Here is an 18,325-nt window from a genome sequence, read left to right as displayed (position 1 = left end):
AGCTTCTGAAGCTAAGCTGACCAAACTTTTGCCCAGCTTTACTGAAGTTTTGATGGCATCCTCAGCATAGCATACATCACATATGTTTGTATTTTTTGTCTAGAGATAAACATGTGCATTAGAGATATATGCACACAGAATATATTCAGTGTTTTACAAGATTATTCATACTAATACCATTAAATAGTGCACATCCTTTACATTTTTGATACATCTGCCTGTGTCTGTAAGCTTTTCTTTATTACTCATGGCAATGTCAATGCTCCGAACGGTCACTAAAATTAAGTGACACATTAAGCATAACCATTCCCATATCAAATTACTCAGTGTTCATTCCCAGCTTCCATGAATTGCAGGTGGTGTGAGTGCACATGTACACTTTCTTGTACTGTTTCCACTTTCATGTTTCTCAGCTCAGCCCCTCCAGTGGTGAGTTAAATCAGCATGAAGTAAACTTAGTTCAGCGCATGCAATCTGGCTCACAGGTGTGAACTGTTTGTACAGCAGAATGGGTACTCTCTCAAAGTTTCTTGGTATAAGTACTTAAAATTTCAAGCTGTGCCTCTCTCATATTTTTCTTTACTCTTTCCAACCCTAAATTTCCTCAACATGGAAGCAAGTTGTTCCTCATGCTTTTCTTGGATTTTCTCAGTCATCAGCTAACATAGTCAGCTTTTTTATTATTATTATTTTCATTTTTAAGCAATAATACTGCAACAGCTCTCCCACAACTAAAACATCACATACCCATTGCTCATCTGAACTGCAGGTATGTTCTGTATAGACTAGCTGAAACCTTGTTCCTTTCGAATGGACTGCCAGCACGCTTGTCCATGAGAATTACTGCTCAGACCCTCCATGCTAATGACTTCAAAGCTTAGAAGCAAGAAATGATGCCTCTGTCCTCATCCATTTGTCGCCTACTTTATTTGTTTAGTTGCCCCACAATCGTCTTTTATTTTGTTTCTTTGCCCCAATTGCTCTGCTAAGGAATTGTTTACAGCAGTTTGATAGCTGAGTAATGAAAAACGCACTGTAGTGAATCTTGCCACTGCAAAGCATTATAAATCAGAAAAATAGTGTTTGCTAATTTATATTTTAATGGCTTTTATTTCTTTTTTAGTGTTTGGAAATTTAACAAATTATTTTAAGTCATCATCTTTATGGGTGAACATGATACTCTAGCATGATGAATCCTGCAACTTGGCCTATAAAGCAGAAATATTTTGAGTATTTTTACCAAATACAAAATGTGGTTTGATTAGGTTGTGTCAACTACTTTCTAAAATTTTGGAAGAGATGGGGAAGGGCAGACCTTTTTAGTGTTTTGTTAGTGAAGAAAAGCTAGATGATTATAAGAATAAATCACATTTATTTTCTACAAAGCTAATTCAGTTAGTTAGGCAAAAGCAAAACAACAAAACCTTTAATTGCTGTTTCTGTTGTTTGAAAATGTATGTAATACACATTTGACATGCATGTCACTAGGGCTTTACATTTGGGAATCTGCCTTTTAACTGTGCAATATCAAATATCATGAAAGTAAATCTTATTAACTAAGCCTGCTCTACATTTCGAATTTTCAAGCATATACAGATGCTGCAACATACTGTTCAGCTCTAAAAACTTTCACTAAGTGTATTTTCTACAAAAATATTGTTTTATTGTGCCTGCCTATATGTTTATTGTAACTTTTCAAGAGAGTGCTTGTGTATATAATATATAGTGGCAATCTATATATTATGTAACACATCTGTGTCTGTGTGTTTGTGAAAATGTGTTAATATGTGCATATATTTACATAGATTACCGAACAGTTACAAGTGTTAGCATTATTTTGAGTTTTTATACCTCTATTTGTGTACAGAGATAGCTAATCTGTGGTACTTAGCTCTAAATTTGTCCTCACACTGATATAATGCTACATATAAAGCCTGTTTTCCTTTGTGTTAAGAAGTAACACACCTCAGAGATCTCAAGCAGTATTTATCACATGCACCAATTAAAACTTGAACATGAAAACTAAGTTCATATTGATCTGATATGAAAATTATACTCGTAAGGATCTGTTTGTGGTCAGCTTTTTGAAGAGAAAGTGAAGCCATATGTGTTTTACATACATATACTCTGGTTACTGCTTTCTTCAGCAGCATCCAAGTACATTGTACGGCCTCCTTTTGCTCAGGTTTATGTTTGCCCTGTTGATGTAGTAATCCTCAGTAAAAGTTATCTCTGACTGCTCAGGGCAGTCTCATCAACTTCTCACACATGTGTCCAGACTTTAAGCTTTTCCCCATTTGAAAGGATTTGTCAGGGTGGACACTACTAGGATGAACGTGCTGTGCATGCCTAGCAAAGTTCCTCTGCTGGTGGAACAGGAGATGATTTCTCAAACAAAATTAACTACACGGGCAAAAAGATTTTTTCTGTTCATACATTAATCATTAAAAGTTCTGCCAGCATAACTATGTCAGTTGGGGAAAAAGATCCCTTAAACCAACATAGCTTTGCCAGCAAAATTTTAATTGGAAAGCCAGCTTTCAGAACAGCAATATAGTTAACAAATCCCTGAAAACCACTGCTTGCTGATGGGAGGGTGTATGGGAGAAAGATCACTATAGTTACACTATTCTTGCTGTAAGCATTAACGTCTGGTCAGTGTGGAATACAGGCTGCCAGGCGTGCTCCCCTTTGGTCTGTGTCAGAACTACCACGTTACCACCAATTGTGTGCCAAAAGGATTGCAGGATCGGGTTTCTCCTACAGCTTTCCAATAGGAATAGTCTTTTGTAGAGCTATGACAGTGTTTATAAAGACACTGTGGTAAAAATGTAAAAATGGGCCTTTAGTAAATAGCCTTTTAGAAAATTGAGGATAAAATTGCTTGTTCAATTCACCAAGGATGTTATCCCACATTTCCCAAACAACATCCTGTGACTGGACACTCTCAGTTTTAATGGAGGTGTCTAAAGCAGTCGAGAGCCAAAATTATTTTTTAAGAGCACTTCTACAATCTAGAGGTGTGCCATTAACTCTGTATATTAACTAAGCTTCGTTCAGTTTGCGTTCCTGTCTGAACTGTTAAAGCTTTGCCTGTATGTTGTCACTTCTGTGCTTGTATTTTGGCCATCATTAAGGCAGAGGAAAAAATTACTGATAATGTGACGTTAAGGTTGTTTGAGGTCTCTGTCTTGGCAATGGGAATAAATTCCATCTGGAGACTCAGAGGAGTGGAGTAGGACAGAAAAGAGCTGTCTGGGAAGTCGGTGCAGCTCTCAGCCAACCCAGGGCTCTTGCATCTGCCGAGGGGAGGGCAGCAGTGTGTCAGTGCTGTGCCTGCTGCTGAGCATCAAGCAAAATGAAACCTTGCAGATGGCATTCTTAGCAGGGGGATTTCTTGGCTGATGTGGAAGAGAAGCCAAGTCCAGCCTGTTAGTTTTGCTTGGCTTAGAGATGAACCTGTGACTTGAATGTCACTTCCTATTGTTTGTTTGTGTTGTTTTGGGCTCGTTCTGTATCACTGTTTTGTTTTTTGTTTTTTTTCTCTGGAATAATTTCCACACTGACTAAACTGTTCGAGCTCTTCCCAGACAGCTAACTCCCCCGGTCTCGCCTATCTTTTTAGCCATTGGATTTTAGAGCGGTCGTTTTGATCTGCTTTTTAAGCCAAGTCCCTTTTGTGCATTCTGTAGGCAGTATGCCATGCAGCCAGTAGATGGCAATAGCAGACCAGCGTAGGTAAGCAGACAGAAAATAAACCACAGCTACAGGGTTCTGATGTTTTTAAACAGGAAACGTCCTTTAACTCATTCTAAATAAGATGAAACAGGCATTGTTTTAACAAAAAGGATTTAATTATCAAATTCAACATTCGCAATAAAGTCATCAAGAAAAAATTACCAATATCTCCTTGCTACCCTTTGAGGAGTTTGTAACCAGAAATGTGTCAAACTGCTTTCCTGAATTTAGAATCAGAAACTGTTACCAGCGTGGAAATGCATGCCACGCTCTTAGCGGAGCACAAAATGACCTTTTCTCTTCATGGGGCAAAACATGAAAAGCATCGCAGCTCCCTGTTTCAAAGTGGGCAGCGTCTCTCTCAAGACATTTCCCCTAAAATCCTTTTTTTACTCTGCTAAATGATGCCTCGGCCGAATGCCGTGCAGCACAGGAGGGTCAGAGAAAACAGCCTCTTTTCTTTGTTCCCATGCACATTATTCTGCTAGCGATAAAACAAACTTCAGAGATCTCTACTCCCAAAATAATATCAGAATCACACTTTTCTGGACACGACGTTAAGTTCATTTCCATTTTGACTTTAATTGGTGCAATTTTGAACCTAATAGTTCCGTACTGTTATCTTTTTGAGCATGAGGTGTAAGCTGGAATGACAAACAATGCTATTCATGGCTCCGAGGAGCCCTCTCCAAGGTTAACGCATTTTTAGAAATGAATTACTGTGATTGATGGGGTATCAAAACCTGATTCTTTTCATCTTTGCACATTCCATGATTATGAAGCACTCTAATTTAAGCCTGGTGCAGTCTGTCTAGCCCGCTCCCTGTGATGGTTGCACTGCATTTTTGTAAATTATTAAGCCACTCCATTTAATTGCAAAAGATAATTTTCCATTACTGTTATGTGCAACTTAAAGGGGCACTTCTGTCTTCGGAGGTAACAAGATATTGGTCAGACTTTTACATGAGTGCATTATGCATTAAGTAACCTATTTTGCAAACTCCGTTTTAGCCTGAATAAATTGGCTTCTGATTTAGGAGGACAGGCTCTAGAGTTAGTGTTTTTTCCTTTTCTTTCTTTACTTTTTTCTTTCTCTTTCTAGCACTAGCTGTAGGATGTTAGCTAAGTGCCTTCTGAAACGCAGTAACTGTTACACTAAGCAGGGACGCTTGCTCTGGAGTCTGAGTTCTTTAGCCTAATGCTGATCCACTGAGTTGCCCCATTTCTCTCTGCTCAGCTGGACCACGGGTTTACCATCAAGAGATCAGGGTCTTTGGACTACTACCAACAACCAGGAATGTATTGGATAAGGTATGCGCTGGTGCAGCTCCCACAGTCAGTGTTTCCATGGCAACGTGCTGGCAGTCTCCATTCACCAGTTCCTCCAGTGGATAAACATGCTTTTTGATTTGTTCTCCGGTCCATATGCTGCTTTATCGGTTTCGTTTGAATCCTGATTGAGATGCCACACCCCCTCATTCCCTCTCCTCACCCATCCCTCACACCCACATCGCCAGCTTTCTCTCCATTGCACATGCTCAGTACCAATTCCCTCCTAGTTAAAAGGACAGTGTATATAGACAACCCTGATATGCTGAAGTGTGCACCCCTATTGCATCTGCGTCCCCACTTCTAAGCACCAGGAGCAGCAACAGGCTCTCAGCATATATCCTCCTCCTTCCCCACGGAGACGTGGGGCTATATACTGTCATTTTAAACCCACCGAACACAATCCTTACCTTAGATGGAACAATGCATTTAGAGAGCAGAGCACTTAGAAACTCTCCCAAGTTCAATGAAATACAATGCATTGTATGTGCTGGTAAGCTTGTGTTTCTAATGATGCATTCTTTCTATTTTGTTTTTTAAAACCTTTCCGATGCCTATTTCTTTTTCTTTCAGTTTTTTTTTTTTTTTTTTAAATATTGCATGAGTCTTCCGAATATATTTTTCCTCATTGTGTAACTGTGCCAGGGTTGTGTGAGCTGGCTTATCCCGAATGGGGACGGGGGGCTCGGGGTGGGGGGCTGTGCTGGAGCGGGGCGAGGAGGGTCCTGTTCCCATAGCCCACCCCAGGCCCACACCTCCTCCATCAATCAGAGCTCTGCCGTTCCCATCCAGTGGTTATTCGCTGGCTTCTTTCCTCATTATTACTCATAAGAGCTGGGTTTTGATAGCTAACGAGATTTTTATAAGTTTCTTGTGTTTTCTAATGCTGCCTTTAAAGACTCATCTGTGAGGTATTCGGGGAAAAAAACAGCGAATTAACCACATTTGAGAAACAGCAGAGACGGTCGCTGCGAGTGTTCCCAGTGCGGCAGAATCCCGCCCTCGGATCATTTCACTGCCTGCATGGGTCGGTTGGACTGCAGCACGGTTTCCTTCAAACCTAGCAGTTCCCTGAGCACACACTGAGGATTAAGGAGATTGTGATATGGATGTTCTGGGGAAAGAAAGAAAATCCTACTTTTCATCCAAGAAGTGGAAAAGTAGTTCCTATCCATCAGTTAAATTTGGGCTAGCAGGAACTGAGAAATGTTTCCCCTCCAAGCATATAGCAGTGCCTGTAATTCTAACCCATGGCACTTGTGTTCATGGCCATAAACCTACAGCAACCTGCAAAACATAAATAGCAAACCATGCTTTGTCTGTTTGTCCCTTGGCGTCACGCTTTGCTGCCTCTCGTCCTGTAGCAGCAGACAGAGGAGGCAGCAGCACAGCAGCTGCACAGTGTGGGTTTTCCCTGCAGAAGGGGTCCTGAGTGCCCCTCTCTAGATAGGTATTGGTGAGAGTATTGGGAGTACTTTCCTCTTCCTAAGGAAGGATGGCATTCTGTGTCAAGCAGGACTTTGTTAGACAGCTGCGGATTTAATGCCTCCTCTGTAAAACAGAGGAAAACACAGCAGCTTTATCACTGATCTGTCCTCCAAGAGGTTAACTGCTACTATGATCAGCTTAAAAGGATAAAATCCTTTTATTTTCTTGCTTTGCTACTTTTAACACCCCTCAAAAAAAGAAGAGAAAAAAAAAAAAGAAAAGAAAAGAAAAAAACTTCTTAAAGATCTGTCTTCAGGGGAAGCAGAGAACCAGAAGTGGGGAAGTCTCTTCTCAGATTGGCCTTGACTCAGTTTAATTGCTTGGCCCAGATTTTGAAACAAACCATATGTATGTTTGGGAGGTAAAGGGAAAAGACTCCTATTCTGCAACGTGGTAAATAAATAAATGCTTATATATGTATTAAAAAAATATAAAGCCATTTGACTAAAGCAGTAGTAATGGCTGCCATCAGCATGCAAACTGACATATCCCTGAATAATGGGCTGGAGCAGATGGGCGATAATCTCCCTTATTCATACATAAACTGCTCTGTTTTCCAGCTGGGGGCAGTAACAACAATGTTTATAATTAGTGCTTTCTAAACAGTGCACCTAGTGTGCAAAGCCAAATTGGGAGAGCAGGGCTCATAGGCGTAATTAGGAAATGCTACAACAGGAGTAGCTCGGAACAAGCCCTGTTCTGTATCTGTTCCTTTTCATCTCCAAGAAACCAGCGACTGCTGTAGTGACCAGCATTGTAGTATAAATAAAAGCATTTTGGTTTAACAATTGTTTACTTTTTAGGGGTAACTGCAAGCACAAATGTAGAGCATATGAAAGGTTCATCAACTCCCATCTATAAAACAGTTAATTTGTCACAGGCCCGTGAAAATTAACCTGAATTCACAAGTATGGAGAAAAATGAAAGCAGGTCCGAGGAAAATGTAATTCTTCCTTTGTTAGTATTAAAATATTCATTTCTTTCCCACTCCTTTGATCATCCCTAGTTCCTAGCAAGTCTTCTAAAATATGTTTTTAAAAGGCACTCTTTCCTCCTTCAGTCAACCAGAAAACCTTTTCCTTTCTCAGCTTAAAAGACTTTTTCCTATTCATAGTGCCTCTAAATCCTAATATTCCAACTGCTCATTTTACATCCTGCTTTATTCCCTGTCAGGAAGGCAAAATGTTCAAGTGTTTTTAAGTGATGGGACTTTCTGAAGGTACTTAAATTTAACAAACACTGTGGCCAATAGTAGTTGTAGCCAGTATGAGATATGCCTAGAAAACCTTTCAATACAAGGAACACAAAAAATATAAGGGCCAAATCAGTAAAATCATTCAGACTCAAAGATGATAGAATAGGCTGAGGTGTTTATTCTTGATAGCCAGGAAAGGCAGCTTGGTGGTGTTGGCTAATGCCGGTGCTGCATTCCCGTGTTCATTCATCCCAAATTACCAATGTAAAGTCAAAGACAGCAAGTATTTATTACTCCCTTCTCATCTCTGAGCAGAGGAATTATGTTTGGGATTTCTTTTTTTCCTTTCAAGTCCGCCCATTTGCTAATAGATCACTTTGTAAAAGGATTACAAGCCATGCATTTAACTTTGATAATTTTGCTTCTTTTGGAATTTAGCAACAGTGTCTACAAAAAATCCACATAGAAAGTATGGCACCTGATTGTCCTTTTGAAATATCTAGATTTCCTTTCTTACGAGGAGCTTTTCTTTAAAATCTACTTAACAGAGACTTCTAACACTTCATGTAGCTCAGACTTTTTGGCCTTTTTGTGTCTAAACTAGAATGTTAAAGGTGAAAGTATTTCAAGCCTTACTTCCCCTTAGCCCCAGGTGTTGCAGCGTCCTGAACACAGCCTTCTTCAGCTGCCTTACCAGTTTTCCTACCAGTGGCAGCATTTTGAAGGCCATACTTTGAATAACTCACCAACGTTTTCTTTCACCCTGCCTGTGTTTCCTTATCAGTTCAGGTTTATGTCGGAATATTAATGTTTTAATCTGTTACTGACCAAACGACCTAAATTTTCTGCCTTGTCTGGACTGCTTGTAAATATCAAGGGAACACCAGTGCGGGTGTACCTAATGTGAAGTATTAGTATAAAATGTGAGTATATAAAAGACTTTTATATATTATTTTTAATATATCCACATACACTATATAAAACCTAAGAGAGCAAAATAAAACTCAGGAAAGTCAAAGTATGGGAAAGTCATTAATAATTTTATCTATGTAATGACAGTAGCAAGGAGACCGGTTACATTCTGTGTGTAATGAAGCCATCAATCCTGTAGATGTGAATTCATAAAATACTGGATTTTTAAAATACAGTTCTCACCGTCCCATTTTGAAAAGTATCTGAATAGCTTGTTTGAAAATCCCTCATTCCAGTCTGTTCTTGGTTCCTAATTCCCGATACTTTGCATCTGTCAAGTTACTTACACCTGTCTCGAGTGGATACAATACACTTTCAAGTCAAAAGTTAAAAGCAAATGTCTTGACAGTGGGCAGAGTAGTTGGGATTAGGCTTGCTGTCTCTAAAGTGCCATTTTTAATGCAGTAAAACCCTCTGTAAACTTAATACTAGTGAAAACAGACAAACATCTAAACTCCTTTAAAAACTCTTCTCCTGATCTGTGACTAAGAAAACCACAACTGATTTACAAACTAGAAATAAAATTCACCCATGCAAACAACTTGGCCCTAGGTCTCTTCCACGTAATTGAAACCAGCTGAGGAATCGTGCCTCCAAAAAGGGGGAATGTCAAAGAGTAAACACGAACTTAAATATAGCAATATGAATTCAGCAGTTATATGTGTGGGATACTTATCATGGTATTCACTCACCACTACAGTAAGAAGCATACATCAAATTGATTTGGTTTTCTTTCTTTTTTCTTTTCATGTAAGCAAAATTCCATGCCAGAGGTTACATGGTGCACTGAAGCACCGGCCTTTTGCATTTGGAGGTTTAAGTTCAAATCCACTCGACGGATTTGTCCCCTCGATGTGGTCATTTGCACGTCTCCAAATCACCATGTAACTTGACTTAGTTATGGCTTGTGCCTGAGGGGCTACAAATAAATGCGTCTTTCACTCCTGGACTGAGGTGCATTGCAAAGTTTGAAGCACTCTCCAAGAAGTGTCTGGAATCATGAATCTATCGTACATGTATGGATGTATATATATATATATGTATATATATATGTATATATATATAACCAAGAAGCCAATGGAAAACAATAGAAAAAAGGCATACTGAAAGGCTGCCTGGTGTGGCCTTGTGCCCTTGCATTGTAAAAGTTGCTGCTATCACTTAATGGTCATTTTTACAGCAGGGAAATCTGCCGTTACATATCTCAGTATATGGAGGTCACTAGCCAAAAGCTTAAGGAAATAAGGTAAAATTATCCAGGCGTGAACATTTAAATACATGCACACACCTACGTGTGTATAGAAGAATGCACTGGAAGATAAAGACCAATGTTGCAATACATATGTCCATTTAATTTCACTCGCTAACAAAGCATCACAAAAATTGCAGACAAATTGCAAATATGTTCGTGCAGAATGAAAGCAAGTGAAGGGAATGGTTCTCAGATTAATGCATGAACAGCTGCATCCCCAGTTCCGTCTCCTAGCCTTTATGAATAATGTATGGGCTAGGAGGCAAAATGCAACAATAATGTTCTTTTATTAATGAAATGAATGTATATCTATATTTGGTGGCCAGCAGTAAATTAAGACAAGCGAAAAGAAAAACAATCACTGCTTGCGTCCATAAAAAGCAGTTGCTTCAGTAATTACTGATCTGACAGAAAATATCATCCCGCAACTAAAATAAGGTGCCTTCCTCTGCAAATCCCACACGTGTATCAAAGCAGATGCCGTTTTTGAATGTCTGTCCATAAACAGACTTCAACCTTTTCCAAGAAGAAAAGAATTTGCATGGCTCGGGAGTCCTGCAACATCTTGAGTTAGAGGTCAGGAAAAAGATGCTCCCAATGGTAACATCCTGGAAAAACACTAGCTGTCCCACAGTATTTAGATGAGAGTAGTGATGATTTTAAAATAACACCATTTTACTTCAAATTAAATGCATTTAAAAAAAAAAAAAAAAAAAAGAAAGAAAGAAAAAAAAAAGGAAAATAGCCTGTTAACCATTTGGTACTGGGTGTCAGGATTACTAAACGTTGATGCAAAATACATTAGTGCTTAATGAAGTGCTTCAGACCCATCAGCACCAAACTATTAAAGGCAATCCTTATCTGCTCCTGGATAAGAAGCTCTACATTTCCTCATATGGATTGTAAGAGGACAGCTGCATAGCTCAAATAAGAACACTACACTAACATTTTAGTTGCCATTACTATCATATAGTGCTCAAAGTTCTCACTCTCTCACCTCAAGCTGGGAGAAAAAATGTCAAAATGTGATAATGAAAATCTGGGCTTCGCAACCCTGTGAAGCATAAGTGCACTTCAGATCCTCTTATTATTTATTGAAAGAGGAGCTTAAAGAAGAAATGCCCTGAAAATCCGTAATGGACCAATTCATGCCCCGGCGAGCCATCCAACAGTGAATAGTACATGAAATAATAAATCATTTAAATCAAGGCAATACATATAAGAGGTCTTTGTTACAAAAATAGCAATAATAGTGAAAATGCTGATTTTTTGAATGTGCCACATGGACAACAGGGTACAGGAGGTGAGAGCTGCATTATAAAACACATGCAGTCAGTACACCAGCGTATATTGTATCTTCCCTGCATTGCAATGCACTGATCTTTCATATTTTAAAATTTTCAGAGGCAAAAAGTAACTGACATCATCAGATGAAAAACCACCTTTGTGCCAAATGCCGAATGCTATACAGTATGGTAGCGTAACAAATGCCAGAAGTGCAAAATGTCACCATAACGTTGGGTGGAACAAACCCTATCTTGCAAGTCCAGAGGGAACAGTGACTGCTCTGTGCATGTCCAGGACTGACCGCGTTCTGTGGTTCTGACGTGTGAAACCCTAAATGTTAGAAACCCTAAATGTTAGAATATGGTCTATGTAGTTTTGCTTTTACCTGATCAATAGTCCCTTCTTTGGCTCAGTGACCTCATACATCTTTATTTGATAAGCCTGTTGGGTGAGGAAGGCTCTGAATGTCTCGCATACCAGGAGAGGGAACACATAATGCCATGGAGTCTGCAGGCATGGATGGCCTTCTGGATAAAGGCCAGTCAGAACCCATTCAGGGTAAGACTTCTGGTAAAAATGTGAAGAAAAATGTTGTCTCAAAAATATCACAGGGAATTTCTGAAGAGTTAAGCAATCAGAAATGCTTGGTACTACAAACTGTAGCGTATAGGTGCTGGATTAGATGGAACAATCAGGGATTTTCACTTGCTTTTGGTTATTGAGGAAAGAAGTGCCTTACATATATTTAGACAAATAGCCTCCAAAGCTTCCTTAACAATAGCAGAAAAGCAGCATCTTGGGTTTTACTTTTGAAGACATCTTTAAAATAATGTCTTGGTATTTAATTGTCTAACTAGTTTTGCAGTTTAATGATTGTGTCCTTTAAAAAAAGAAGAAACATCCCAGGCTAAACTTTAAAAAGAACCTTTTATTCAAGAGTATTCACTTGTCTGTAACTTTATTCTAATTTTAATTATTTCTAATTACTTCTAATTTCAAATGCTTTCACTTTTTACATATACATTTACCATTTTCCTATACCAGACTTTAAAACTAAATTTTGAATTCAATACAACTATTTTTTATTTATTTGACCAGAAATGTTTAACCTTCTTGGAGGAGAGTATCCGTTACCGCAGCATGATGTGATGTGGCTTAAACTTTAAATAAATGCTTATTTCCTGTAAGCATAAAAAAATCTTTTAAATGGAAATCTGTATTTTATAGAATGGTAATATATGCCATTCTTTTCAATTTTCACACAGTATATGGTATATTCACTGTGTGTAAATGATCTAGGTATTCTGCTGTTTCACATTAAAAAAATAATCAAAAACTGAATTGGTTCAAGGCCGAGAAACATTAAAGACATTGAAAATACTAATGAGTGCTCTTATCCAAGAGATTAGCAGTAAACAAAGAAATTTTCAGCAGATTGTAAGTGTTGCATTTTTTAGCAATTATTTAAAATAGAGGGATGAACTTAGGAAAGGTAACTATTTTACCCCCTTAAAGTAGTGCTGTGTAGGTTCTGGACTCAGAAATAGTTCAGCAATTTAGCCTAACTAAATCCATTTGCTCTAGTAGTTCTGTACTCTCGTCCATCTTTCTGTCTCTATTACATCATTATTGAATGCTGATTGCATTATTTTAGAGCATGGATGGCTATAATGCTATTCTGCACCTGTATGATGGATTTCTTTTTCATTTTGATTTCAAGAGTATATTGGCTAGAAATGCATCTCTGCTCCCCTATGAGGCCCAAAGTATAACTGGTACATTTTCTAGAGAAATCAGTCATGTATATCTCAAGAGAAAACAATAAATCCTTCAAAGCAGAATAACCTTTTGGTTACATTCTTTCAGACTGAAATTTTCATGCTAGGGAAGAGAATTTACAAGGAGTTAAACCTATTCAATTCTCAACATTATCCTTTCCTCCAGTGTAATTACCAAATGTTTTTGTGTTTTCTGGGTAATCTCATCTGCCTTTTCCCTTTTTTTACCTTTTTCCCCAAAAACACGGGCCATGTTTCAAGAAGATAGCCCTGCCTCAGAAAGCAGTTAACTATGTGTCAAAACGCTCTTGCTGAATCAAGGCCATCCTGGTGAACTTGTATTATTAGTGATTTCAGGAAAACAGAAAAAAAAACACCCCTAGTTTGAAATCATTGGCCAGGCTTGAACTGCCCTTACTGGGTTGCAGCTTCACCTTGTGAATGTGACAGACAAAGCAGAAGGGATGTGATTTGAAGTTACAGCCATCATATTAAGAACCATACTCTCAACAAGTGGCAGAAACTAATCCAAAAATTAGAGCTTATCAAATAAACATTCTGTCTCCTCTTTTTCTGGATCTCCCCATTCATATTTGGATTCTTGATAAAGTCTGATGACTATTTAATTTGATAGATCCTGGTTAACGGGAGGAGGCAGGATAAACAGGCTAAATGGATTCTTCCACCAGAGCTCTTTAGCGTTCTTCCTAAGAACATCCATTGAGTAGCATGAAGAGGTGTGAAAGAGCTGGGCTAGCTCCCCTCAGTGTTTGTTTTTCCTCTCTTGTCTGACAACTTCATCCCAATCCATCTCTGATAGCCAATTGCACTGACTTGAACATGGGTGAGTGTGTATCAACCTTCATTAGGTCAAATCAAAGACAAACATACATCTCTGCCTCACCTATAGAAATAGATTTATACTTAGAGAAGGGTGGGGGGAAGGTCAGTTGGTATTTGGCTTGAAACTTGAATCTACTAAAATATGAAATTAATAGCATCCAGAAGTAGAACATATGGCATCCATATATATGGTACTGTATCTGCTTGATGATGTCAGACTACCTCTTAAGGTTTGGGAAATGCACTTTTTAAAGTGTTTAGCCATGTTGTGGGCTAAACCTTTCAGACTTGACTGAAACAGAACAGGTTTAATTTGGTCTGAACACTTATTATCCCTGGTATTTGCGGGCCACATAAAAACTCATGGTTTTCATTAGCTTTGCATTTCACACACAGCCTAATTTCATTTATTCTCATTTTATGCCCCTGCCAGACCACCGCTCTTGATAAGGAGAGGCAGGTTTTCCGACGAAGACGCAACCAGGATGTGAGGGGACGTTACAAGGCACAGCAGGCTCCACCTGAACTCAACTCCGAATCGGAAGACTATTCACCAAGTTCATCCGAGACTGTTCGCTCACCTAACTCACCCTTTTAATAAAACACTTTTACTCAAAAGTCTTGGCTTTAACCCTTTGAGACCCTGAAAATCCTTCAGACCCGTGTGAGGTGATCACATCCAATCTGTCCAGCACTAACCGCTGAGATAGTGGAATAGAAAAAGGTGCTTACAGAACCTTTGTAAGAATTATTTCCTAATTAATTGAAATACATGTTCTCTGTTTAGATTGTAACTTGCTGCTAATATTATCCTCAAAGGGTTAAGGCTATTTTGCTTTTTTTATTTCAAGATAGAAGCAGTGAATGTTTTCATCAGTGAAGTTAGGAACTGCAGTATGTAATTTTAGCACATGTTAACCCTCTGAGTAAAGAATCAACTTAAATCTTGACAGCCCACATTAGGGCTTTATTCTGGCTTTTTTGCTTTTATACGCACATACCTTTTATAGTACCCTAAAGTTCCTTGCTAGCTTTGGGCCAAAATAGTACCAAACACACTATCGCTTAGGGGCTACAAATATGGGCTTTAAAAACAAAAATATAGTGAAACAAATAGTATCTTCCACAGCAGCTCATTCTAAACTTGCATTATGCTTCCGTAGAAAATGACTGTTGTTGGAGGATATCATGCAGGATCAAAATTAAGTTTAAGCAGGATCAAAATTAAGTTCAAGTTTAAGTTGGGAAATTAAGTTTAAGGCAGCCTTAGAGTTTACAGCAGATGACATGATGATGGCCACGGAGGGTTGCTTCCCTATCATTTTTGCCAGTGACAATGCAGAGTCTTGGGAAGTGGCTTGAGAACATATTCTGTCATGTAAAGTAAGTAGTGATGTAGTTGAGAAGGTCCTGTTCAAAAAGTGTACAGACATCCTTCCATTCAGCATGACCTGGTTATCCCATAGATAGCCACAGCTAATACTGTGGTGAAATTTAAATATTAAAATTGAGAATTACCCTTAAAACAGCTAGAATATTTCTGAATTGGGGAAAATAAAGTCATTTAATATATATGTAAAGCCTAACCTGTATTAGTGAAAGTTTTTGTCTTAGAGTGGAGAAACTAAAAATAACTCACATTTCTATTTGTAATATTCAATAAAATGGGCATTTACACAGAATATACATATTTTTGGTTTGTTAAAACCTCAACAATCATTGCGGCATTTTCTTTAACCATTATTGTAAAGTTGGCTTCCACAGAGATATTGTACTTTGTAGACTTTTGCTTCAAATGTTGTAATTTGAAAGAAAAAAAGTGATTATAAATTCACTCAAAATTTCATTAGAATAGAAAATGCAGCTTCCAGAATCCTATTCTAAAATGAAAGATAACGTTATTAAAGTTATACTTTCACTTTTTACCCATATAAAATCAGCAATATTTGATGCTTTCCCATCTAAATACAAAATTTTGTCATGGTGTTTTTAAAAAGTCATAAAAATGTGGTTTTCTCTGTCTTCCCCCCTCTTTTTTCTCTCTTTCATTGTCTCTTTGTATTTAGTATCATACAAATGGAAATATCAGTATGCTGCCCAAAAAGATGTGCAGACTTTGCTGATCTTGCTGGGAAGTATAAATAAAGTTTGGAGGAACAGGGCAAGTTGCCCACAGTGCAGTTTCTGTTCTGAGTTGTGTTTGCCCATGGAGCTATCACTACAAGCAGTTGTGGCACTGAATGTGTACCTGCACCTTGTTGAATCTGGTGTAATGTTCTACTGCGTTTCCAGATGGAAGTATCAGGTGAACCACATTTTAAGAAACACTGGAATTGTTCCCCATCTTTTAAAATGCATCTTTCATTGTTTCAGTCATAAAAAAATTTATATGTTAAAAGCTTTGAAGATTTTGAATATAGGATTTTCATCTTGTGAATTTTCACACAAATGGTACAAATATTTCATACACAGCAATTAGCTTCAGCCAGTGTTAAACTAGAAGTGAGACATTTAGTCTAAGTTAGATTTCCTGACTTTCTTGGTAGTACAGAAATGAGCATTTTCAGGTTTGATTCATCTCATCTCTTGTGGCACACATTTTAGGAAGGACTCATGTTTTGATACATCTATTGATCTCACTTCTTTGACTGTAGAAGGAACCATTGGCAGGAGCTCACATCAGACACCAAACTCAAGATTATTAAGTTTAATAGAACAAATTTCACTTTAGGAGCCTGATTTCTGAATATACATCCATATGCATATTGTGCATATGCATGGCCTCAGTCACTCTAACTGGAACTCAAGTTATTAACCTAGGTGAATCAAGTAGGAGTCTGTCTTGCAGACAAGGCAGTAGAGTCCTGTCTTGCAGGAGAATTTCACAGAGGCAAGAATTGAAAGGATAAAGGAACTGCCATGCGAAAGTCCTCAAGTTTTAGGATTTGGGAAGGCTGCATATGGGAAAGGACTCATCCTTGACCATGCTTATCCAATCCTAGAGTCCCTGTGAAGTCCCTTGCTACACAGAACACACTGTCATCACTGTCACTGTGATGTCAATGGCTGTATTTTAATAACATTTGGGTAGGGGAGATATTTTTTGTTCATGGCACCAAACGCTCAGCCAAAATAAATTCTCTCTTGTGCCACTTACTTACCTACATCAAATTATAGCAGATAAGGATCTGGCACATGTTTTGCCTGCATCGCCCTTCCTACATTGTAGTACAGCCATCCCTTCAGAATAGATGCAACTCAACCATGTAAATGCAAGGCATACACTTGGTAACAAGAAAGTGTCCATTAATACCACATGCTTTTTGACTGTTGGGAAAATTTGGCAGCCTTAAAGCAAAGGCCAATGGCCATTCTTCTTAATTAGAGAGGGAGGTCAGAAGAAAAAATATATATATACATTTCAACTTTAGCATGAAAAATATTACTCAAAACCCACCTGGGAGTTTCCTATCACCTTTGCCTTGCTTTAAAATACAGGCTTATCATTAAAATAAGATGTTTGGCTCCTTCATCTTACACCATCTTGCACTACTTAAATTGTATGTGAAAATAATCCTAGATCCTGAAATCACTACTCATCCCCAGCATCTTACATGTTTCTGATTTTTGGCTTATGTTTTATGAACATAACTATAAAAACATTTAAGTTATTTTTAGGTCTGTAACATATTGAGTTTCAAATTGCTGATAGCCTCTTTGCAGGTTTCAAGGAAAAGTATCTGAATCTGAAAACTGTTTTAAAATGAGTTTCCATGGTGGTTTTGAATATATTCACATATTTTAAACATAACCATATACATGTATATATATGTTTGGCTTTGTGGAAATAATTTTTCAGGCTTGCACGTTAGCATCTGCCCCATTTCTTTTCTAATGTCTGAATTCCTGGGAGCAAGTAAGAACAGACTACGTGCCCCCAAAAATACTTGAAACACCGTTTAAAAAAAGGAATTAAAGACAACAGACTATTTCTAATGTGATGATCTGAGAGAGCATATAGCACACCACATTCATTTTACTGTAGTACATACTGATCTTCCTGACCTCTTTCTTCATTTTCCTTTTGAATTAATGTAAGGCATTGCTAAAAATAATTTTTTAAGTGCTTACTATGAATACAAGGCCACTTTCTTCCTGCCAAGCCAATGTAGTTAGCTGAGACGGATGGCCATCGTGGTAGGCCCCATCTATCACCAAGGAGAAAGGGAGAAGCTTTTCCACAGACCAATTCAAGTCATCTAATATCTGGTCTCCAGAGGTGCCTGTCAGGCTGATCTTAGTATTTACAGAATAGAACAGGGTCGCTTCCGGCTTAATTCCTCTCAATTAAGTGTAAGTGGGGATAACACGATCTCCAACCTAAGTGCAATATTCTAGTGAGCTTGCATGTGGTAAGCAAACTTTGATGTGAAAATGTAGCGA

At 38.2% G+C, this 18,325-nt stretch overlaps 1 protein-coding gene across 2 annotated transcripts in view; it reads left to right on the top strand.

Annotated features, from left to right (window-relative positions):
- Positions 1 to 14,480, top strand: part of DCLK1 (doublecortin like kinase 1) — a gene marked incomplete at both ends in the record, with an annotated part of 222,557 nt that extends 208,077 nt beyond the window's left edge. The window contains 2 exons of one of the 2 annotated variants that reach the window (XM_079534603.1): positions 4,976 to 5,049; positions 14,316 to 14,373. In XM_079534603.1, coding sequence (XP_079390729.1) covers positions 4,976 to 5,049; positions 14,316 to 14,373 — 132 coding nt within the window. Of the gene's footprint in view, positions 1 to 4,975; positions 5,050 to 14,315 lie in introns of both variants that reach the window. The other variant, XM_079534602.1, reaches the window with a different exon arrangement.
- Between the last annotated feature and the right edge of the window lie 3,845 nt (positions 14,481 to 18,325).

The sequence above is a fragment of the Tetrao urogallus genome (genome assembly GCF_951394365.1).
Source record: "Tetrao urogallus genome assembly, chromosome: 1".
Classification (NCBI taxonomy): Eukaryota; Metazoa; Chordata; class Aves; order Galliformes; family Phasianidae; genus Tetrao; species Tetrao urogallus.
Note: the sequence above shows the minus strand (reverse complement) of the source record. Positions and strands in the feature narration are given on the sequence as shown.